This window comes from Capricornis sumatraensis, chromosome 3 (genome assembly GCF_032405125.1).
Source record: "Capricornis sumatraensis isolate serow.1 chromosome 3, serow.2, whole genome shotgun sequence".
In the NCBI taxonomy this organism is placed as follows: domain Eukaryota; kingdom Metazoa; phylum Chordata; class Mammalia; order Artiodactyla; family Bovidae; genus Capricornis; species Capricornis sumatraensis.
Window position 1 is genome coordinate 32386168 of NC_091071.1, and position 24669 is coordinate 32410836.

The window sequence follows — 24669 nt, forward strand, 5'->3', positions numbered from 1 at the left end:
GTATAGTGTATAAATATCCAGAAAAAAAAGACTAAAAGGACATACACCAAGCTGAGGAAGAGAGTACTTCTGCAGAGGCCTGTTCTCATCCACAAAACGGGCACAGCCCACACTGCTCTGGCGGTCAGTGCCAAGGGAGGGGCTGAGTGTGTCTGGTCCCTTCTGTGCCCCCTTCACCCCTGCCCTCCAGACTCCAGTCGACCAAAACCCAAGCCTCCTGACTGATCGCTCCCCTAGCTGAGAACCTCCCCTGCTGCTTCCAGGGCAAAAGTCCAACCCTCTTTTGCTAGCAGCCTTCACCACCTGACCCCACCCGGCTTTCCAGGCTGTCCCGTCACTTCCCACGGCCCTGCCACTCAGTGTCACCTGCTCCTTCACGTGCTGCCCCCTCAGACCTGCCTCTCTGCTCTGCACGACCTGCTTATTTATTCTTGGCCACGCTGGGTCTTTGCTGCTGTGCGCGGGCTTTCTCTAGCTGTGGGGTGCGGGTTTCTCATCGTGATGGCTTCCCTTTTTATGGGCTCCTGAGCACAGGCTCAGTAGTTTCAGTGCACGGGCTCAGCTGCCCCACATCATGTGGGATCTTCCCGGACCAGGGATCGAACCCGTGTCTCCTGCATTGGCAGGCGGATTCTTAACCAATGGACCACCAGGGGAGTCCTGCACAACCTGTTTATAAGTCCATCTCCCCCATCTAGTCCTCTCTGTAAGCTCAGCATTTATTTGATTCACAAAAGACCTCAGAAAGCACCCTGCTTTTTGCCTGAACCTAGTTAGTGTATTTGTCATGTAACTCCTTGGAATTTTTAAAATCCTTAAAAAAAAAAAAAAAAAAAAAAAGCCAGTTCTTCCCTCACCTGCCCCCTCCCCAGTTCCTTCTCCTGGTGATCCCTTACCTTGGACCCTAGGAGCTGCCATGCTTTGAGGGGGCCATTCAGGGCACAGGGGCCTCCCTGGTGGCTGCAACGGTAAAGAATCGGCCTGCAATGCAGGAGACCCAGGTTTGACCCCTGAGTCGGGAAGATCCCCTGGAGAAGGAGATGGCAACCCACTCCAATATTCTTGCCTGGGAAATCCCAAGGACTGAGGAGTCTCGTGGCTACAGTCCATGGGTCGCAAAGACTTTAGGGCATAGAGGGGAGGGGAGGACACGGGGAGAACCCAATTGCTTAAGCCCCTCTGAACCTTCAATGCTATGACTGTGTCTGGTCCCCATTTTCCGTTTTGGTTCTTCTCCAGACTCACAGGTCCTCGTGAACTAACAACTCTTCTCCCAGCTGTCCACACACCTGGCACCTCACCCTCTTATATCTAAAGGTAGGCATTGTGATTGGTTCTTGGGAAGTGGTAAAGTGGTTCTCAAACCCTGTCCCAGGGGAGCCCTGGGGTTCCTTGAGCTAGTCAGACATTTTAAGGCCAAAAAAAGAGAAAAGAATTCAAATCAAAGTAGTCTTTTTCCAATTCACAGATGAAATGAAGGGCAAGAATCTTCTCAGTTTCTAGGTTTTTATCCCACAAATGAGCCTTCGATCCTCTGCATTTGTTATCACTTGTCCACTAATAAGGACTTACAGCTGATAAAACAAATGACTAGGCAGCAAAAAAGAAACGCTGATAGAAAAAGGCTTAGAAAGTTTCTTCAAATAAAGTTGTGGACTTTTCCTGTATGCAGAGATTTGCATCCGCGTTCTCTGCTGGTTTCTGTGCTCCTGAAATGGGAGACCGTGAGAGTGACAGTCCCCAGGGTTCCCCAAGCACGCCCGGTCTGGTGATGTTCTGCCAGCAGACAATCTGCAGGACTGAAGACACGGGGGTTCGCGGAGTGGGAAGCAGACGGGCCAGGCGTGCTCCCTGCCTCCGAGCTTGGGTTTCCTGGTCTGCACACGGAGGACGGGAGCCAGCCGCCCAGGGCCTTGTGCGGCTCAGCGGGAACTGCCCCGCTCGGGCAGGCGTGGAGCTGACGGTCCAGCAGTCCCAGGTGAGCGGCAGTGTGCTGGGACCGGGGCTGCAGGGGACAGGTCTCCGCCCATCTCTGGTCCTGGCTCTGCCTCCAAGAGCTGTGGTTGTTGTTGATGTTTAGTCGCTCAGTCGTGTCCGACTCTGAAACCCCATGGAATGCAGCACACCAGGCTTCTGTGTTCTTCACTGTCTCCCAGAGTTTGCTCAGACTCATGTCCATTGAGTCGGTGATGCCATCCAACCATCTCATCCTCTGTCGTCCCCTTCTCCTTCTGCCCTCTATCTTTCTCAGTCTCAGGGTCTTTTCCAATGAGTCGGCTCTTCGCATCAGGTGGCCCAAGTATTGGAGCTTCAGCTTCAGCATCAGTCCTTCCATTAGTTGTGGGACCTTAGGCAGATCATGTGACCATAATCCTTATAGGCCTTCTGCAGGAGGAAGCACGTTCTGCCCTGGTGTTTTATCAGCACCCGATAAAAGCCTTTCTGAAACGAGCAACTCTGCATGACTGCACAGCTTGTTATTTACAGTAGAAGGGGCTCCTGGATTATTAACTTTGTGCAAACTGATTTAAAGTGTGGAAAGGAAATTTATCATTTGGGGGCCCAAGGGTCAGCCCTAGCTAATAACAACGACCATAAAAAACACGGAGGTAACTTTTACTGCACCTGTGTGGAGGCCTCGTTCCAAGCGCTTACATGAATTAACTCTTTTTATGCTCACAGGAGCCTAATGAGGTAGGTGACATTTCCATCTCTATTTTTATCTTTCTGTGGTAAAATAAACATAGGGCTTCTCTGGTGGCTCAGGGGTAAAGAATCTGCCTGTCAAAGCAGGAGATGCGGGTTGGATCCCTGGGTCGGGAGGATCCCCTGGAGAAGGAAATGGCAACCCACTCCAATATCCTTGCCTGGGAAATTCCATTGACAGAGGAGCCCGGAGGGCTATAATCCATGGGGGTGAAAAGAGTCAGACTTGACTTAGCGACTAAACAACAACAAAAAATAAACATAACATAAAATGTACCACTGTAACTATTATTTAGTGTACAGTTCAGTCGTGTTAAGTACATTCACACTATTATGCATCATCCCCATTTTTTATATGAATAAACAGGCCCAGAGGGGTGACTAATTGACCCAAGGCCATGTAATGACGACAAGGTGGAGCCAGGACTTGAACCTGACTGTCTGCTCTGCGGCTGTGCTAAGCCACCTCCTCTGAGGACTCACCTGGGCAAGCCCTGCTGCTGAGAAAAGAAACAGCAAGAAGGATGAACAGAAAGAACAATGGGGCAGGACCCTGGCCATTCTATCTTTCCTTGGTACTTTTCCATCTTTCCGATTGTGCTGCCATAAATGTGCTTCACTTCAACCAAGAAATCCGGAGTCGAGCAGTGACAGGAGCCGGGTTCTGGGGGCGGGGATGGGTGTGCCCGTGAGCAGCTGGGCCTCGCCCTGGCACTTGCCTCCTGTCCTGTGCTGCCAGTGAGGCTGCCCTGTGTGGGCCCGCCTGAGCCCACAGAACATTCCAAGGCATCGCCAAGGTCAAAAGGCAGCGTGAAGCTGGGGCTTTGGCCTTTTCCTACGATCTGATGCCCGGGCCCCCAAGCTCTTCTCTGCCTGCAACCCGCTCCTTGATGCACTGTCATCGCCTGACGTCCCGAGGGTACTCGCCTGCTTCAGTGTCTGAGGTGGGTAATGACCCCGAGCAACGAGGCAACACTCAGTTCTTCGGAACTCTTTTCTCATCCCAGCTGCCACCTCTCAGGAAAAGCTTGTCTGGGGCCCCGTGGCTGGCATTGCCTGCGGGGTGTGCGTTTCACAAGAAGGCTCCTCAGACAAGTGCTGGTGTGTCTTTGGGGAAAGAGTCTTTGGCGGAGTGGCGGGGGGAGCGGAGCACATTCCAGGGAAGGGAACCTTGGTGTCCAGATTTGGGGATGTGGTTCCTTCGTGGGTGCTCCTAGCCTGACAGTATCCTCAGGCTCCCTCCTCATGGCTGCCCTGCGGGCTCCGAGAAGCAGCCTGGCAAGCAGGGGCCCCATGGACTTGGCTCAGGGGCCCCACGCCTCGACCCAGCCACTCGAAGGCTGATCTCTTAGAAACGTCTGCCAGGAAGCTTTGAAGAAAGTGCAGATCCTGCTGCTTTTGCTCAGGCAGGATTCTGAAATTTTGTTTCTGCTTTTTTATTCATGGTAGACCAGGAGCAAATCTGTATGAGGATGGCTTTGGGCAACCCAGACCCCAAGCCTGGTTGGGAAGCAGTGACCCTGGGAGAAGGGTGGCTTTCTGCATCACAGCTCTGCAGCTTTGTCCCCTATCCAGTGGAGGTGGGCTTGGAGCGGGCGGACTCAGGAGCAGGTGTGTCACAGAGAAGACAGGGATGGGAGCGTGCTGGCTGGGCCAGGGCCCCCAAGAGTCCCCTCTCTCCTGACCTCTGCCCTCCCGACCTCTCACTTAAGAGACAGGTGGCAGAGCTGTCAGGTGAAGCTGCTCGGCCATCACCAATGCCCAGTGTTAGTCGCTTGGTCGTGTCCAACTCTTTGTGGCCCCATGGACTGTAGCCCACCAGGCTCCTCTGTCCATAGAATTCTCCAGGCAAGAATAGTTGAGTGGGTTGCCATTCCCTTCTCCAGGGGATCTTCACAACCCAGGGCTCAAACCGGGGTCTCCCGCATCGCAGGCAGATTCTTGACCATCTGAGCCTTCAAGAAGATGGTATTCAGAGGCAGAAGCGGAGGTACAGGTCTCAGAGGCACAGAAGGAGCAGGGGAAGGGACACTCGCTTTCAGAGCTGTGCGGAGGACAGAGTCAATGCACACAAAGTGCCTGGCATGGTTAACACTTCCGGTCAAACTGTACCCCCCACTTCCAGAAACGGATGACTTTTCTGTCCAAAACACTCTGAGGGTTGGAGCCAACAATACGGTTTTTGTCCGATACCACTGAGGCCTAGGGTGGGGAGAATTCACTTTGGGAGCATCAAAACTGAGTCAGGAATGAAAGGGTCTGGTGGTGGGGGGCTCAGGGTCTGACCGGGCAGACCTGAGTTAAAGCCTTGCTGAGGAAGACGTATCAGTGTGACCTTGGGCGTGTGGGTGGCTTCTTTATGTGCAGAAAAGGAAAGTGGTAAAACCCTTCTGAGGAAGATCAGCTGAGAATCCTGCATAAAGTGTTTAGCAGCTTAATTATGTTTTGCTTAAAAAAAAAACAAACAAAACAGGCCTCAAGGTCAGATTCAAGTTTCTGTAACTCTCTGTAACTCACCAACCCAGTAGCTGGAATCTCTGATGCAGGGAGGTGTTAACAGGGGGCTGGGGAGACTGGAAGGAGGTTGGGGGCTGCTCTCCTTCCCATGTGAGTCCAGAAAGGGTATTTTTTTCCCCCTTGGGGGATCTGGAAGGAGAGAGTTGGCTTCAGTTTTATAATCGGAAACAAGAAAAATAACAGGCTTGAAAAAAGGAGTTTCTGGGAAACACTGACACGAGATGACATTAGCACCTAGTAGTTCGTTCTCCCCAGGGGAGAAGTCAGAACTGAGGTCTATGAATTAAACATCGATTTTTTTTCTCCTGCTCCACCCTACACTTTTTTTTTTTTTTTTGGATGACAGTTCAAGGCTTTGTGGTCAGCTGGGCTGGCACCAGGCGCACTGTGATCTTGCATTCTTCCTCAGTTACTCAGCTGCCAAAGGCTGGTCCTGGAACGACGCTGCCTTTCCACAGAACTATTAAGTGTTCTGGGTCAGGGACTGATAAGGCTGGTTTATTTGCTTTTGACAACGATCACACCTGGGGAAGGTATGGCACTTGCCCTTGTGCTCAGGGATTTCAATGTTTACCCAGAGACAGACGGCACCCCGAACCCAGCGGGACAGGAAGGGAGAAAAGCTGACCCTCCCGCCGGCACACTGAGCTGGGGCAGGAGCCCAACCTGGGGGTGAGACAGGCAGCAGTGACCCAGCCCAAACGCCAGCTACCAAGCCTTGCCCGCTGCCTGTTCAATGGGCACTCATGGGCTCATGGAGCGTCAGAGAGGGCAGTATAAACAGGGCCACAGAACCCTCTACTACGCTCACGAAGTGTCGACCCGAGAGGGCAGTATAAACAGGGCCCTAGAACCTTCTACCGTGCTCACGAAGTGCCGACCAGTGAGGGCAATATAAACAGGGCCCCAGAACCTTCTACGCTCACGAAGTGTCAACCACTGAGGACAATATAAACAGGGCCCCAGAACCTTCTATGCTCATGAAGTGTTGACCAGTGAGGGCAATATAAATAGGGCCCCAGAACCTTCTACTGTGCTCACGTAGTGTCGACCAGTGAGGGCAATATAAACAGGGCCCCAGAACCCTCTACTACGCTCATGAAGTGTCAACCACTGAGGACAATATAAACAGGGCCCCAGAACCTTCTACTACGCTCACGAAGTGTCGACCCGAGAGGGCAATATAAACAGGGCCCCAGAACCTTCTATGCTCACAAAGTGTCGACCACTGAGGGCAATATAAACAGGGCCCCAGAATCTTCTCGGAGAAGGCAATGGTGACTTACTCCAGTACTCTTGCCTGGAAAATCCCATGGGCGGAGGAGCCTGGTGGGCTGCAGTCCATGAGTCGCACAGAGTCAGGCACAACTGAGCGACTTCACTTTCACTTTTCACTTTCATGCACTGGAGAAGGAAATGGCAACCCACTCCAGTGTTCTTGCCTGAAGAATCCCAGGGACAGGTGAGCCTGGTGGGCTGCCGTCTATGAGGTCACACAGAGTCGGACACGACTGAAACAACTTAGCAGCAGCAGCAGAACCTTCTACGCTCACAAAGTGTTGACCAGTGAGGGCAATATAAACAGGGCCCCAGAACCTTCTATGCTCATGAAGTGTTGACCAGTGAGGGCAATATAAATAGGGCCCCAGAACCTTCTACTACGCTCACGTAGTGTCGACCAGTGAGGGCAATATAAACAGGGCCCCAGAACCTTCTATGCTCATGAAGTGTTGACCAGTGAGGGCAATATAAATAGGGCCCCAGAACCTTCTACTACGCTCACGAAGTGTCGACCACAGAGGGCAATATAAACAGCCCCAGAACCTTCTACTATGCTCACATAGTGTCGACCAGTGAGGGCAATATAAACAGGACCCCAGAACCTTCTACGCTAGCACGGCACAGTGATGGAGAAGACAAGTGGGCAACTTTAGTTAAAGGGAAGGGCTCTGAAAACTGTGCCTCAAAAAATTAAATTTGCATTCAACCCAGCAATTCCACTCCTAGGTAGAAATCCCCAAAGACTGAACATTAGTGTTCAGACAAAAACTTGGCACACACACACTCTCACAGTAGCCCTATTTGCATTGGCTCAAAGGTGGAGACAACTGCCAGGGCTGCCTACAGGTGGGAGAATGAATGCACTGTGTGGTCCACCACACAGTGGGGCATAACTCATCCGTGAGAAGGAACAGAGCTCTGACATGCCACAGCGTGGATGCACCGCCAAAACATGATTCTCAGTTAAAGAAGGGCGTCCCTGGTGGTCCAGATGGCAAAGATTCCGACTGTAACGTGGGAGACCTGGGTGTGCTCCCTGGGTCGGGAAGATCCCCTGGAGTAAGGGCATGGCAGCCCACTCCAGTATTCTTGCCTGGAGAATCCCATGGACAGAGGAGCCTGGTGGGCTACAGTCCATGGGGGTCACAACGAGTCAGACACGACAGAAGTGATTGAGCACACACGCACGCAGAGGGGTTGGCAGCCCAGAATGTGAAGGTACCAATGCTGCTGAATGGTGTTCTTCCAGATAGCTGGTTTTATGCTGTATGAATTCCACCACAATAGAATAAGTAAAACCCAGCTGCTGTATGGGGTAGGACTGGGGCAGCGGGCGTTGGGGCCCCTGGGGAGGCCTCTGAGGAGAAATTCGAGCAGACCCTGAACGCTGAGAAGGTACCAGCCTCGCAGAGGGCTCCTGGTTCTAACCAGAGGGCAGTGTGAGGACAGTGGTCCTTAAGGGGACACGCGTGGTGGTCAGGAGGTGCAGACAGAAAGCCAGCGCGGCTGAGATGCTGGGCTGTATGATCTGCCAAGAGAGCCCAGGACAGAGAAGAGAGGGGAGCCGACTGTGGAAAGTGGGCAGGGCCAGACGGTGCAGGACCACCCTAAACAGGGTGGAGGGCAGTGAAAGAGGCAGACAGACCCTCCCCTGGAGGTAACCGACTGGTCCAGGGCAGCTGACGGTCCTCAGCTGGGGAAGGGTCACTTTTGTTAAAACGTGTCATTGAGCCCCGATCATTGAGCACCAGTGGGTGTCAACGTGCCTGGCTGTGTCCCACTGCAATCCCCCAACAAGTTGGGCTCTAGAGCCCTTCTGTTTGGGTAAGAATTAGGCAGGGCCCGGGTAGGACCTGACCAAGAGGGACTGTGGGGGTCTGTCACCAGCCACCCCCACCCAGGTGAATGCTTGAGAGCAGCCCTGGTCCAGAAGAAGCCCAGGAGAGGGGGTTTGGTTGGCTTCAGGAGGCCAGAGCCCTGGCCCTCAGATTGGAGGCCACTGCCCTCTGATGTCCGGGGTCACTTCTGGAAACAGCCTCTGCTCTGGGGTCTGCTGGTCCACGAGTGTCCATCGAAAGACTGCCCTGCAGGCTAGTTTTGGACACCCCACCCACTCTTGGCACGTTCTGGCAATTGGCTGCCACCACAGGTCAGTGGAACGGGTCCTGGAAGGCACGAGCCGTGGAGCACTGACCTCAGAGCTGGACTCTAGACCCGGCTGCGCCCGCCCACCCAACACCCTGGCCACTGCTGACCCTCTCTCCCTGGCCAGGCACGCTCACCGGCCTCTGCCCTCCTGGAGCTGAACATTCTGTGGGGGCAAGAGCCATAAACATAAAACTGGCCAATAGACAGAATTTGTGATGTTTTTCAAGGCCAAATGGGAGAAGAAAAATACACCGAAGCGGCCAGTTGCCTATTAGCCCTGATTTATATTCTACTTTTAACATCTCATCCAAGGAAATGAAAGGTATGTGCTCATCAAATATGATCATGTAGAGCTTTGAAAGGGGAAGAGAAACGGCTCTGTGACAACTCCCCGGGCCTGCAGAGAGCAGCAGGGGATGTGTCATGATCGAGCCAGCCCCTCCAGCAGCCACCCCGGGGCAGGTGGCCAGCTGCGGCTTTCCCTTGTCAACACCTCTCCAGGCAGGGGGTATGCTGCAGCAGTGCGGTCCATGCAAGGGACGGACACAGAGCAACACCCTGATGGCAGGTACGGATGCCACAGCATCGCAAGCCAACCTGGGCCGGGTTTGCGAGGAGCCCTCTGGCAAACTCTTTGAGGAAGGTGAGCATGGTGACTCTGACGTGCAACCGACGGGACTCGCATCTCACCTGCTTCAGTGACAGCGCTGAAGCTGAGGCGGAGGGATGCCGCTGAAGACCTGGGGTAGGGTCTCAGTTCCCTGGTGTCCCCTGCTGAAGTACCACAGCCTAAACCACCCAATGTCTGGGGCCCCTGTGGGAACTCCTCGTCTCCCTGGTGTTCTCGCAGGGAGAAGGTAACCGGGTGGGTGCTGCCCTGAGGCTGTGCAGAGACTGAGGACAGAGGCTCACTCCTCACTCGGTGGAGGCTGAATGAAGGTGCCGTGTGATGGGGACACTCCAGGTCCCTGAGGGAGTGACACTCTTCCTGGGGGGAGGAGGGTACCCAAATATGTTGACCAGGTTCAGAGCCGCTGGGCCACAGAGGCTAATGTGATGGGCCTGAGGGAGGCAGCAGGGATCAGGAAGGGCCTCTCTGGGGAGGCGGCACGCAGCCTGAAGCCCGAGTGATCATCAGGAAGTGGCCACATGCAGATCTAGGGAGGAGCATGCAGGGCCAAGGCCCTGGGGCAGGAGAGAGCACCGTGAGCTTGGGCAGTGGTTCTCAAAGCATGGGCTGGGGAACCCTGGGGGCGCCTCCCAGGGTCAGAACTCTCATAAAGATGACGACGGCATTTTCCTTTTACACTCATCCTCCCAGGAGGATGCAAAGGAGCTTTCTGGAGTCCATGCCAGCATGACAGATTGAAAGCAGAAGCAGCTATGAGAAAACCCAGCTGTTTTCTATTAAGCCAGATATTAAGGAGATTTGCAAAAATATAATATTAACTTTTATTTGTTTTGTTTTGCAAAACAGACTTGTTCATAAAGAACTATGTTATTTATTGCTTTACATAAGATGGGTTATTATTATTTTTTAAATAAATAAATTTTAAAAGTATTTCTCAGTTTTAATTTCCAATAGCTGAAATATGGATAAGTATAATCCATACAAACTAAAGAACTTTGGGTTCCTTAATGCTTTTCAAAGAGTATAAAGTGGGGCTGGGCCTTCCCTCACGTTCCAGTGGCTAGGACTCCACGCTTCCACTGCATGGAGCGCGGGTTCAGTCCTCTGTCGAGAAACTAGGATCCCACATGTCACACAGCCAAAAACCTAGCAAACAAAAAAGGAGGGATCCTGAGGCCCAAACCTGGAGACACGCTGACTTGGAGGAGCAGCAAGGGTGGGGGCCTCGGGCAGGGGATGAGGGTGAAGCCTTCGGGAGAGCTGCGTCTGAGAGGCTGGCCAGGACTCATCGCACAAAGAGCACGGAAGCCAGAACGAGAGACCTGGATTTTGTCCTAAATTCAGTGAGGAAGCTACAGGACAGTGGCAGGGAGAGGCATGATGTGATGTGATTTATGTTCTAGAAAGATCCCTCTGGCTGCGTGGAAGGGAGGGGATGAGCCTGGAAGCCGCAGACCATGTGGGTGCCGCTGCCGTGACGGGGAGAGATGCTGGGGGCCGAGAGAGGGAGAAGGACCCGGTGTGTTCCGGAGGCAAAGCAGAAGTGGGTGTGGGAGAGTGAAGAGAAAAGATGAGGGATGATGCCAAGATGCTGGGCGGCTGTGGGGCCAAATCCTGAGGCAGCAGGTGGTGAGGCGCCGGGGGTGGGGGTGGGGCGGGGCCCCTCTCTGAGGGAACGCTAACTCTTTCTGAGTCATGCAAAGCCTCAACACTCTCCACTGGCTCTTTAGGTCACATCTCTGGCCCAGGCGAGGATAGGCGGGCAGCAAGGCCTCTCTACCCAAGGCCCTGGAGCAGCCATCCTGCGGCTACATCTCTGAGAATGTTCCCCACCACCAGCCCTGCCAGGGGCTGTCGTGGGAGACACTGCTAAGGAGTGAGTGGTCACTTTCAGGAGCTTCCTGTGACCTGCCACAGTCCCACCTGGTACCCTGACCCTGGGACCAGCAAGAGGACACCGGGCATCCCAGCTGTGTCAAGCCCTCTGCAAGGCAGGCCCAGCCCAGTGAAGGCAGGGCGATGCCCCTGGCACTGGACAACCTGGCCCCTCTCTGGAGGTCAGATGGGATGGGAGAAGTTATTGCACAGCCATCTGTAAACGGGGGGGTGGGGTTGGGGGGGGAATCATGCAGATGCCCAAGAACTTGACATTTGGCTCTGTTGATTACTTTATGCTCGCCTTGTTCCAAAGATGAGGGAGTGGAAATGAGGACCAAGCTTTCCTCCTTAATCCATTACTTTCTGAGTTCAAAGAAGCCCTGATGACCCTAAAGAAATTATTTCTTAACTCACAGAATCTTGTACGTCAATTACATTTCAATTAAAAAAAATTACAAAGAGGTATTTATAGACATGTTATAATAAAATTACAACTGTGTGTGGGATTTCCCTGGCAGTCCAGTGGTTAGACTCTGCCCTTCCAATGCAAGGGGTACAGGTTTGATCCCTGGTTGGGGAACTAAGATCCCACATTCTGTGCAGCCAAAAAAAAAAAAAAAAAGAATTATAACTGTGTGGGGAAACAAAAAAGGAAAGGAAGAAAGAAATGATTTCTTACCAGGCTAGTCTGTATTTAGTTAACCTAGACTTATGGTCCGGAGAAGGCAATGGCACCCCACTCCAGTACTCTTGCCTGGAAAATCTCATGGACAGAGGAGCCTGGTAGGTTGCAGTCCATGGGGTCTCTAAGAGTCGGACACAACTGAGTGACTTCACTTTCACTTTCCACTTTCATGCATTGGAGAAGGAAATGGCAACCCACTCCAGTGTTCTTTCCCGGAGAATCCCAGGGACGGGGGAGCCTGATGGGCTGCTGTCTGTTGGGTCGCACAGAGTCAGACACGACTGAAGCGACTTAGCAGCAGCAGCAGCAGCAGACTTATGGTCATCATTTATGTCTACTTAGCAACCATCTCTACAGAGCATGAGGCAATCTGGAGAATTTTTTTAAATGTTTATTTATTTGGTTGCAGCATGTGGGGTCGTCATTGCATTGTGCAACATCTTTCTCTGATGCGGTTCATGGACTCTCTAGTTGTGGTGCACAGGCGCAGTAGTTACGGCTCACAGGCTCAGCTGCTCTGTGGCATGTGGGATCCTAGTTCCCCGACCAGGGATCGAACCCGAGTCCCCTGCATTAGAAAGCAGACTCTCAACCAATGGACTACCAGGGAAGTCCCAATCTGGAGAATTTTTAACAAAGAACCCTTCAGATCCTTCAGCAGGCAGAACTGTCTCACATTTCATGGCTGAAAACAGAGGCAGGACTGCAGTCCGTCTCAAAACCTAGGACCGTATTTAAGAATGGAAGCAATTGCAGGCTGTGGGTGGCAGCGTGAACTGGCACACTTTTTTCTGGGGCTACATATACTAAGATGAAAAACCTCCCCTTTGACTCAGCAGAGCTACCATTGGGCATTTATCCCACTGATACATGACATTTGCATACTTACAACAAGGATACCCCAAGGAGAGACACTGTGATGGATGGGCCAGATGCTGGAAACAACCAGCATCACTGTCCAGTGTCAGTGACCAGCGTCCAATGCCCATCAGTACAAAATGCCACAGAAGATTCTTTTGGTCCATCCATACGAAAAAATACTATACCACAGTGAATGAGCATGAAGTTGGTTTACACATGCTTCCATGTTATGCTGACTTGTCAATAATCAAACACAGCAAGATGCAGAATCACACATACGGTATAACCCCAGGGTGTAAAAACAGACAAGCAAAACATGTCTGGAAGGACATGCAAGAAACTGTTAACCATGGTCACCTCTGGGGCCAAGCAGTCTTATTTTTCATTTTATCATGTCCTGTTTGGGTGTTAAGAACTCATATGCTTATAGCATATACTATATGAATCCCATGGACAAAGGAGCCTGGCAGGCCACAGTCCATAGGGTCGCAAAGAGTTGGACACGACTGAAACGACTTAGCACATATAGCATATACTATATTTCTAAAATGAATGAATCAAATCGAAGAACAAAATCTGGGACCCTGGTATGGGTCAGGTTCTATCTACCATTCGATTCTTAACTGGGTAACTGCTTGTGAAAACATTTTGCAACATTTGCAGTTGAGGTTTAAAGCCCTAAGCGTGGAGGGGTGAAGTTGCAGGGAACAGCTTGGCCAGTTTTTTGAAGTTCTCTAAACAAAGGCAAGGTTCTCTTGCGAGAGGTCAGGGTACAGACCTATCAGAACAGGAAGAGGGAGCCCACTGGCCCTTGTGGAGAAGCGGTACTTTCAGCTCCACCAGGAGACTCTGAATTTTCTATTCATGCTTCTCTTTCGGATAGGCGGGGAGGAAAGTTAGAGCTGTACTTCGGTGAAAGTGAGAAGAGAAGCTCCCAGAAAAAAGACAGTGGCAGCCACCCTGTGGGCAGTGGGACCTTCTTCTGAATTCTCACTTCTTTAGGGGCTTAAACAGGAACCACACACACCAACTCTTTCTAGTCATCCTACATGGAAAAGGAAATGACTCTTCCACAACCTTGTTACTAATACTCGAAGTATTTCCAAGAAACTTCCAAGAAAGTTTTAGTCTTAATTCTGAGAAGCTCTTCTACATCCTCAAACATCCTCAAACAAATCTCTGGAAAACCAAACCCTGGTGATGGAACATCAAAGGGAAAGTCAAGATTTCTTTCTGGGGCTTGTGTTTGATCTTGCACTGGACTTTGATAAGTTCTAAGAAGCTGGGTTTCTGAGAGGGGAAGGATGCTCACAAACGCTCAGCATACAGAAGGTCCTAGAGCCGACCCTCTCGCTCTCCCTGGAGGGGACAGGAAGTGGCACGGGGGCTGGGGTGGCGCTTACCTGGCACCCTGTCCACAGAGGCGAACACGGAGCGCTGCACTGTGGGGTCGCTGCTGCCGCGGCGGCACTGGTCGTAGAAGCGGAAGGGCAGGTGCTGGGCGGAGGATGAGCCGAGTCCAAACCCCAAGACCTCAGTTGCCGGCTGGATCGGAAGGTCCAGGAGGGCTGTGTTCAAACAGACCCGTGGTTCAGGCTCAGCACGTACGACGGGAGTGTAGGTGATAAGACTTTGGGTGGCTGTAGTTGGTGTGGCTGTGGCCCAGCCAGGCACATCCCTTGGGCGATTCTAGGCAGGCAGCCGGTAGCCTCGAGCTTGGGAGACCAGCGTGACACCGAGGGTCTCGACTGAGGCTCAAAACACAAGGGGAGCCTTGTGCGGGGTTCAGAGAGGAAGGCCAGGCCCAGCTTCACCTCAGATTCTCGGTTTCCATACACAAAAAACAGTACCAAGGCTTAGCGTTGTGTACAGTTTCAGACCCTGAAACAAATGGGGCCAGTTCTGCCATGAAATTCACAAATCTATGTGTGCAGGGAAGAGTGTGTTAGAGCGAACACACACGCACCTGTGCTTGTGTATTTATGACTCTGTGTATCTGTCACTGTCTTCCCTTCCACACACAAATCTCATAATACAGCAAAATCTGGAGGGGCCTTCTAAAATTTATTTAAGAAATACCCAACACATGGGACCTCCCAGGCAGTACAGTGATTAAGACTCCATACTCCCAACGCAGGGGACCACAGGATCGACCCCTGACCGGGGAACTAAGATCCCAGATGCCGCACGGCATGGCCAAAAAAAAAAAAAATACCCAAGGCGTTAGTTCTAACAGCCACTTCACAGCATGATTCTCCATTTTCAAATGAAATATTTAGCCTTCATGCCAACTGTGAGAGATTGCTTTACATTTAAAAAAAAAAAAAAAAACCACTCTGGAAATAAATCTTTAGAGAAAGGACTGAATGATTTAAGTCACTTTGCACATTACAAAATGCTTCTGTAATGATTTCGGAGGCCAAGTTTCAGCTAAGTGAGAAATAAGATGCGGACTATGTGTGATGCAGGCCTGCGCCGATCAACGGAGCACGTGCAGGAAATCACTGAACCCACCATGCCCAGAAACCCTGCCCTCTAAGTGTTTATTTTCAGGAGACCCCTCAAGAACACTCCCCTTCTCCCCCAGTGGACTGCTCAGTGCTTGAGCCAAAAGGCCCTGGTTTCTTGAGATAGGCTGGTGGTGATTTCAGGACTTGATAGAATGCCTTTTCCCCAAGGAGGATGCTGTTCTTTCTGCCCTGATGAAGGGAAGGCTCTCACATCAGCACCTTCTAAGAAAGCTGGGGCCTTCCTGACACTGGGTGGCGCAGGGCCTCCTCACTGATTCACCACATCCCTGCGCCAGGTGTAACGACGCTTGCGAATCCAGTGCTGGGTCCCGGCCCCCTCATCAGGCAGGGCTGCCTCTCGTGAGAGCTGGGAACGAAGAGGAGGAAGGGACGGGCTTTAGCACAGGAAGTCCTGCCTTTGGGTTCTGCCAACCAGCTGCCTGTGTGGCTTTGGACAAGTCACCAAGCCTCAGTTTACTCATCTATAAAATGGGTGAACAGGCCCTACTCATCTCCAGGGTGGTTTTAAAGGTCAGAGGGGGTAAACGAGAATCAAAGTGAAATGAAGTGAAGTCACTCAGTCGTGCCCGACTCTTTTTGACCCATGGACTGTAGTCTACCAGGCTCCTCAGTCCACAGAATTTTCCAGGCAATGAGAATCAAGGCACTCTGCAAATATAAGTTAGAGGACGCCGTGTGCTGGAGGGGACCACCATTGGCCACATGGATGGCTGCACCTCTGAGCAGCCTCAGACACTCTAGAAACCAAACGCTTAGGATTCTCCATCCTCTCACCAAAACACAACTGATTCCTGCACCGTGGGTGTCCTCTCCTAGAGGAGTCATCAGGGCGCTCGAGGTCAACGTGAGACCCATGCTGATGGCTCAGAGGACACCCAGAGGGGGGTGCTGCACTCACCTGCTATCCTCTGCATCTTCATGCGTCTCGCCTGGATGCGGCCCTTGGCCAGGCGCTGCTTGGCAATGATGCAGCGGATGTGGTCCGAGAAGATGAAGGTGGCTTGCAGGATGGGGAAGGGCTTGGAGTGGGGGCTGGACGCAGGCTTGTGGATGGTGATATTTAGGGCGCGGCTGTCGTCCTCCACGCCGGTCACTTGCATGTCCTGGGGCGGGGAGGGGGCCAAAGAAAGGATGTCCGTTAGGTTCAGTTAGGAAGGTCGTTCCGTTAGGAAGGTCACTGCTTGGAGGCTGTGGACCCACGTCTCCTCTAGAACAAGGGCCCTCAGACTGAAGTTTGCTTTTGCTCTGAAGGAGACCATCAGTCCCCCAAGTGCAAGAGTGTTGAGGATGGGGACAAACCAGACCGGGCCTGGTGGGAGACGACAGGGTGGGAAGCACAGCCGGCTCAGTGGCTGGTGCTGGCTGTGGTGGCTGGTCTTGTTCCCACAAAGACTTGAGTCAGCTGGTGAACGTGCAGGATTCCAGCAGCCTGTGGGATCATAGTGCTTGACCAGGGATTGAACCCGCACCCCCTTGCATTGGAAGGCAGATTCTTAACCACTGGTCCAGCCGGGAAGTCCCAAACCCTAACAATTCTTGCTTCTGAGAAACCAGAGATAACAAACCCAAGGCTAGTTCTTTCTGGCATGATTTCACCTACTAACAATTCCTTTCCTGCTTCTCTTAAGAAAGTGAAAATCGCTCAGTGGCGTCCAAGTCTTTGGGACCCCACGGATGATTATACAGTCCATGGAATTCTTCAGGCCAGAATACTGGAGTGGGTAGCCTTTCCCTTCTCCAGGGGATCTTCCCAACCCAGGGATTGAACTCAGGTCTCCCGCATTGCAGGCAGATTCTTTACCATATGAGCCACAAATGAAGCCCAAGAATACCAGCGTGGGTAGTCTATCCCTTCCCCAGCAGATCTTCCCGAACCAGGAATTGAACCGGGGTCTCCTGCATTGAAGGCAGATTCTTTACCAACTGAGCTACCAGGGAGGCCCTCTCTCTTTAGAAGAGGGCATCATTAGTTTCTATTTGTATGTCTCTGATGAATTCCTGGTCCCTAAAGGAAAAGGCTAACTCTGAGAAAGAGACATTTGAAGAAAGTTGCCCTTGAAAGGTAGAGGAGGACTCACGTAGACCAAGTATTAGGACAAATGCAATCCAAAGCCTCAGAATGGATTCTGTGCAAAGAATCTGCTTCCCACTGAGGTTTCAGATAAAAAGCAGAGGACAGGAGACAAGCATGAAAGTCAAAGGCTAGAGGCGGGGGCGGAAATGTTGAAAAGGTTCATGAAACAAGACAGAGACTGTCCATAGGCATTCCATCTGGCACGGAACGTTGCAGTGGGGATTAGATGAGATATTACGCTTTTAAAATGGAGAGAGAGGCTGGCGCGTGGTAACAGCCTGACAAATAGGCGCTCCTGGAAGACGACCAAAAGAAAAGGTTTATGTGGCTTTCATTGTCTGATGGACGACACATATTAATCCTTTGAGGGAGAAAAACACTTTCCTGACACTAAATTCTAAAGGAAATTGATTATAAGCCTAGATAAATAAGAAGAAGCACTAAGTTACTTAATGGACAGTCTCCGACGTGGAAGTCTTTTTTTAAATGCAAGCTTCTTCAGATAGTTGCTGTGCACATCAACCTTCTGTAAAAGACATTTTTTAAATGGAAAGATCTTGAAAAAGAGGAGGCTGGGAAATGGTTGCAACAGCATCTTCAAACCCATGGGTGGTCCTCTCGGGGAGGGGGGCGTCACACTGGAGACGGATGTGGGTTGGCCCCAGCAAGGCCTTGCCAGCAACCAGGACTGCCCAACAAGGAAACAGGCCTGGCGCAAGGCAAGTAAGGCCCAGGGGGTCTGGTGGGGGAATGGGGTGGAAGGCTGTTTTCAACTTGCCTGGCTCTATGCTTCCTTTGACCAACCAGCTGGCATTAGTCACCCATCATTAGACAAACACTAAGAAAACCCAAGCTCCAGCTTGGCGTTTGGCAATTTAAGAGCCCAGGCTTGATGGAGAGATGGAGGACACAGGAACTTCCATAAATCACCAGCAGCAACAATCATTCTAGAGAGGAAATGGGCCCAGCCCAACTTCTTGGTATCTGCCCTAGGGAAACCCTGGTCCAAGTACACAAGGAAGTCGGGACAATTTTGTTGACGGCAGCACCGTATGTATGTGAAAGTAGAAAGATGGGAACAAACACGGGACACTGACTACCTCTGCCTTGGGATGTGGGCAGGCAGCAGTTACAAGAATACCAGCAAGTCTCCATAGACTGACACAGTCAGGGCTCTAAAACATTCACTGAGTGAAAAAAACAAAGTTTAGAATACATGCAATGTGACAGAATAAAAAATACACACAGAAACACCCTCTTTTGAGTACCTGTGTACAATTTTTAAAAACAGTACATGCATGTTGAGTTGCGTCAGTCATGTCCGACTCTTTTGTGACCCTATGGACTGTAGCCCGCCAGGCTCCTCTGTCCATGGGATTCTCCAGGCAGGAATACTGGAGTGGGTTGCCATTTCCTACTCCAGGGGATCTTTCCGACCCAGGGATTGAACCTGTGTCTCCTGCATTGGCAGGCAGATTCTTTACCGCTGGGTCACCTGGGAAGGACAGTTCACATAGCTCCATTCACACGTGCAGCTGGCAAAGCACTGTATCTGATGACAGAGGAGGGGCGTCAGAAATGAGTTTTGGTTAAAGAGAACTTGGCCCTTATCTGTGAGGTGTTCTAACTGCTGTCAGGGGTAAGCTGCTCCAACAGCCCTTATGTCATTAGCACTTGACTGTAAAGATGACACTTTGGTGGGTGTTTGCACAGCCAGTGAAGAACTTCCGGGCTTCTCAGCCATCGTACCTGCAGAAGGCCTGCGAACTTGACCACTCCCCAGCCCAGCCTGGACACGTCGGGCTCCACCAGACTCATCTGGTAAATATCGACGGCCAGGAACCGCTGGAGCATACCGCCGTCCTTGGTGACCACCGTGCATGCAATCAAGTCGCTGTTGTCTGGAAGAAGGGGGACAGAGAGCAGGGTGAGGTGCAGTCTGCTGCACAGTCTGAGCGACACGTTTGGGCTGGTGTGTGTTCTGTCGGGCGGCACAGCTCGGCGCCAGACCCCAGCCTGGCAGTCACACACACTGGGTTCCAAGTCCCTCCTCTGAGTCATGCTGGGCAACCTTCTATACCTCTCTGGGCTTCAGATTTCTCATCCGGAAAACAGGGATCATGCCCAACCCACTCAAAGCACTGTTTGTGAGGACCAGCTCATATAAAATACATAAAGCACCAGTACAGTCACAACGAACGAGTTCCGTTCTGAGAGCGCATTTGTTAAGTCCAGTGAAGTTAGCCTAGATACCCGACTCACAGGGTTGGCTACACAGTACTGTACTTTACTGGGTTTATAATACTTTTCACACAAATAATACACAAAAAGCAAACACCAAAGATTAAGAAGACATTTTTAATCTTACAGTACAGAACTTTAAAAATTATAGTTGTATCAAATACATCTCTGCTGCTTTTACACTGGCTTCTGCACATGCTGGGCTCAACATAGAGACACTCTACTACTGCACTCTCTACAGTCCTGTACAGTAAAGCACACAAAAGCACAGCCACGGGTAGAGGATGCACTCGAGTGTCAGTGTATGCCAGAGACGTGAACTGTCTTACGCGATGGGACACGTGAATGCACGTTCGCATCTCTCAAAGTTGGCAACTTGAAGGTTCATGTGTAGGGGACTTACCATACAATACTGGCCCGTATTAGGCACTGCAACTGTAGCTAAAAAAACACCCAACAAACCCAGAATCCCAGTAACATTTCAGTGCTTCCCTGCAGGTGTTGGCGGTTTATACCTGTGACTGTTTGCCCAGATTAAGTGAAGACAGGAAAGGAAGAGCCCCCCGCTTGGTTACAGAATCATCAAGACTTTAGCTTGGTGTCTGACAACTTAGAGCCTAGCTCTACATGAGACAGTGTGTGATTTGGGGCAAGGCACTTGGCCTCTCTAAACCACGGTTTCCCATCTGTAAAATGGGGATAATGTCCCCGATCTGGAGATGTTTGATACCTTAAAATGAGAACAGGTAGGGAAAACATTTAGCAGGGTTTCCTCAGCTTACGCTTGGTCCCTTTTCTTAGCTGGAAGTTATTGCCAGATTTGATGTCTAATTTAGTGCCTGTCCTTGATGGCTTTGAACTCACCAGAGTAACATAGGGCCATTAAGTTCCCTCCAGTGAAATCCTCTGTAATATGTTTTAAGAGAAATAGCTGAACCAGGAAACAACCTAAATACCCCCAAAGTGGGGAACCACGGGAGTACGATTTTTTTCCCATCATATGGAAAATTACATACCCATTTAAAAGTTATGTTTAACCAAAGTGTGAACTGTGGTTACTTAGGAGGAGGGAAGTGAGAATTGGGGGTGGGTGGGACTGTGTGTGTATGTGTGTGTGTGTGTGTGTGTGTGGTATCAACAGGAGAACTTTAATTTTTGCCCTCTGTATCACTGATTTGCTTGAAATTATTTTTAAATGAGAAGGTATTCAATATACACTTTTGAAATACACATTAAAGACCCAAGTAAAAAATCCTATTTACCAATAAATTGCAACGGCACTGGGAAAGACTACATGTTTAAATGAACATGATGATAAAAACTTTGTAACTGTGATTTTGGTACGTTGAAAGATAGTATCGCTACAAAGAAATACAAGCTTGGAGAAATATACTAAAACATTAAAAGACATCTCTGATTAGAAGAACGGTGGGTGAATTTTTTTTTCCCCTTAAACAGCTTTATGGAGGAATAATTTATTTACCATATAACTCACCTGTTTTCAGTGTACAGTTCGAGTTTTGGTAAATTTAGAGCTGTGCCCTGTGGCACTCCAGCGGTAGAACACTGTCAGCACCCCAATACGTTCTGTAACCTAATACTTGGCTTCACTTTATTGGTGGTGGGTGGTGGGGGGAAAGTAACACAGACAGTAACAATCCTGGCCCCAAACACAGGAATTTGCCAAGGTTTTGCCTCCCCTCATTTTTGCTCTTCATTTAGACCTAAGGAATGATGGGCACATTTCTCCTCTGCCCTCTTCTCCTCCCCTCACTCCTCCGCCTCCCTGCCCTCACGTCCCACACTACCTCTGCTGAATGCTCTGAGCACACAGTCTGAGATCCTGGCTTCCTGGGATGTCTTCTGGTCCAGAAGCTGTGACAGGCCTTGGGATTCTGTCTTTTCTCCCTAGCATGTGACGACCTGGCATGGCCAGAAACCCCACAGCCAACACTAGCACCAGACAGCCTCAACTCTGGCTTGCATGTTCTCATTCTCGAGGGCAGGGAGCCTCCTCCCTTTCCCGGGAGTCTAGCCAAGTATTTAAGAAGAGTTCTAAAAATGACTTTATCTAGAATTTCTAGTTCCATGCAGAAGACATCTAGTCTTCTGTATCCTCAGAAGTGCATGGAGTTTGGCTTCCCAGGTGGCACAGTGGTAAAGAAGCTGCCTGCCAATCCAGGAGGCACAAGAGAGCCGGTTTGATTCCTGGGCTGGGAAGATCCCTTGGAAAATGTCAACCCACTTCAGCACTCTTGCCTGAAAAAAATCCATGGACAGAGGAGCCTGGAGGGCTAGTCCATGGGGTGGCAAAGAACTAGACAAGACTGAGCGTGCATGCACACACACACACACACACACACACACACACACACACACACACACACACACAAAGTCGAGTTTACTTTCTTAACTCAATACTTACATCATGTTCCCCAATTAGCATCTTTTACTTTTTAAAAAGAGAAAACTAAGCTCATAAAGGATGCTTTCTCTCTCTTTTCCTTTCTCTTTCTTTCCTCTCCCCTTCCCCATAAACAGGACAACCCTGCTCTTCCCTTCCCCACATTCACAAAAGAGGTTCATCTGCGGGTGAGCCTGGAAAGCAGGCACAGCCAAGGTCTTGGTGTCAGCGGGCTGTGTCGGCAGGCAACCCCCTCATAAAGCCCAGGGGCCTTTAGGGGCTTCAGGAGGAAGGAAAGACCTACCACCTCTGCCACAAAGAACTCAAAAGGAAGGACAAAACCCCAAAGCGGAACAACTTTCAGAAATGCAGTTGAGACATCAAAGCCCCGTGAGAGATTTCGTAAGAAAACCAAAAGGCAACTGTCACCAGTGAGACAGGAGGGCTCTGAGAGGGAGGGAGCCCCTGGTTTTTCAGAAGCTGTGGGGGCAGTTAAGGAGAAATGAAGTGGCTTCCACGGACTGAACAGAAGGGCACCTAGGCATCCTTTGGGAGAGATCAAGGGAGTCTGGTAGGGGTGACCTTTGTGGGCCTCCGGGTCGGCGTCTCAAGAGACGCTTGGAGCACCTTGCCTCTCCCCTGGGCTGCTCCACATGCCGGTGGTGGGCATGCCCGTTGGAGAAGGACTCCAAAGAGAGCTGCGGGAGGGAGCTCCTCCCTGCCCCCGTTCTAGGTCTTTCGCCTGCTGCCTGAAAGCAGGTCCCTGCGGATTTCACACTGAGCTGGGGGGAGCAGTGCCAGGTACTGAGGCGCCAGGAGGGAGGGGTGCCTCGTGGGGAGGACACCAGCAGCAGGCAGCTCCGTCGGGGGGCGTGGCAGCCTTCCGAACCGCCCTGCCTGCCTCTCGGGGCTGGCTTGCCGTCAGGGGACACCAGTGCAGGTGACCGGCCATCCCCACATTGCGTGCACGAACCTGTGCTCAGTCATGTCTGACTCTCTGTGACCCCATGGACTGTAGCCCACCAGGCTCCTCTGTCCATCAGATTTCCTTCTCCAGGGGATCCTCCCGACCCAGGGATCAAACCTGTGTCTCTTGCATTGGCAGGCAGGTTCTTTACATCTCTCAACCCACCTGGTCTCCAGCACCCTCTCACCAACTTCATTCCAAAGGGGTAGAGCCAAGGACTCTATTTCTTTAAATCTACAGACATTTATCAGAAAACACACTATCCATGTGACATTAGGAGCAGGAAAGGATTTCTTTAAAAAGGAAGAATCAATATATACAAATAAATAAGATTAAGACTGATAAACTGACTACCTCAGAATTAAAATTTAGCTCACGGATAATGAACAACTTTATAACCAGACTGGGGGAAATATTTTCAACATATCTCTTTAAGAGGCAAAAGATGAATAAAGCCGAAAATATGAAGAACTCCCCAGGCCATTCACGGACAAGAGAATGAATACACACACACACACACACACACACACACACACACACACACACGAGTGCTAGCCTTCCTGCTAAACTAGGAAACAAATGAAAACAGGATCCCACCTATCGGCAAAAATAAAAGTGTTAAGATAACATCAGGCATTGGTGAGGCTATAGAAAAACTGATTTTCTCAAACACTGCCAGTAGAATAAATTAACACAGCCATTTGGAAGGGCAAATCAGCATTATTTATTAAAGCTGAAAGTTTCATACTCTATGACCTGGCAATGGGTACATTCCCAGGAAAATGCCCACGTGGGCTCAGAGATAGGAATAAGGATGTTGATGGTGAGATTTGGGTCTGTAATGACCTAGATGTCCAGTGAGAAAGGAAAGCTTATTAAAAACAAAAAACAAAAAAAAAAAAACACATATGGCAAGGACAAGGAATGAATGAGGTCTCTGGATGTTTCAACAAGGTTCAGTCTCAAAGACTGAGTGGAAAAAGTTGCAGAGTGACACAGGCTGTGTGACACAATCTGTGTAAAGTCAGACCACACAAGAAGATCCTGTATATTTCCTACGAACTCAAGCATGTGTATGTAAAAGAAAAATTTAAGAAAATGCCTGGCGGGGTGCAGAGTGATTGCCTCTTTGGAGGGGAGGTGGTGGGGCTGAGGGTGAGGCTGTTTTAGTTTATACGGAGTGCTTCGATTTCTTCAAAGAGCTAAGCTGTTTGTGTGGACTTCCCTGGTGGCTCAGTGGTTAAAGAAAAAAAAAAAAAGAAAAAAAAGTCTGCCTGCCAAGGCAGGAGATGTGGGTTCAGTCCCCGGGTCAGGAAGATTCCCTGGAGGAAGGAAATAGCAACCCACTCAGTATTTCTGCCTGGGAAATCCCATGGACAGAGAAGCCTGGAGGGCTGCAGTCCATTGGGTCACAGAAGAGTCAGGCACGACTTAGCGACTAAATAACAACATCATGTTGTTTGTGTGCTTAAGTGAGGGGGGAAAGTGACTCTCTTTCCACACTCCTACATAGAGGGCCTCAGGTCCTCCTGGGGCCCAGGAGGGTTGGGAAGCAGCCCCGGGCCCAGCTGTTGGCCATCGGCACGCTGCCTCCCTGCCACCCCCCACCCCCCGATTCCCAAGTGTGGTGACAGTCACTGAGCTCTGGGAGACGGCAAGAGACCAGCAGTGCCTCTCGGTGCACAAGTGTGCACGCTTCCAAACTGGCCAGGCATGTGAGCTGAAGAAGCGCTGGTGTCCAGTGC

The 24669-nt window shown here is 50.8% G+C and overlaps 1 protein-coding gene across 3 annotated transcripts in view; it reads right to left on the minus strand.

The window, feature by feature from the left end:
- CLEC16A (C-type lectin domain containing 16A) overlaps window positions 1–24669 on the minus strand; it is a 236983-nt gene that overhangs the window by 45626 nt on the left and 166688 nt on the right. For all 3 annotated transcript variants that reach the window (XM_068967038.1, XM_068967036.1, XM_068967037.1), the window contains 3 exons: window positions 19062–19213; window positions 16137–16341; window positions 14111–14275 (listed from right to left, as the gene is read on the minus strand). In XM_068967038.1, coding sequence (XP_068823139.1) covers window positions 14111–14275; window positions 16137–16341; window positions 19062–19213 — 522 coding nt within the window. The remainder of the gene's footprint in view (window positions 1–14110; window positions 14276–16136; window positions 16342–19061; window positions 19214–24669) is intronic.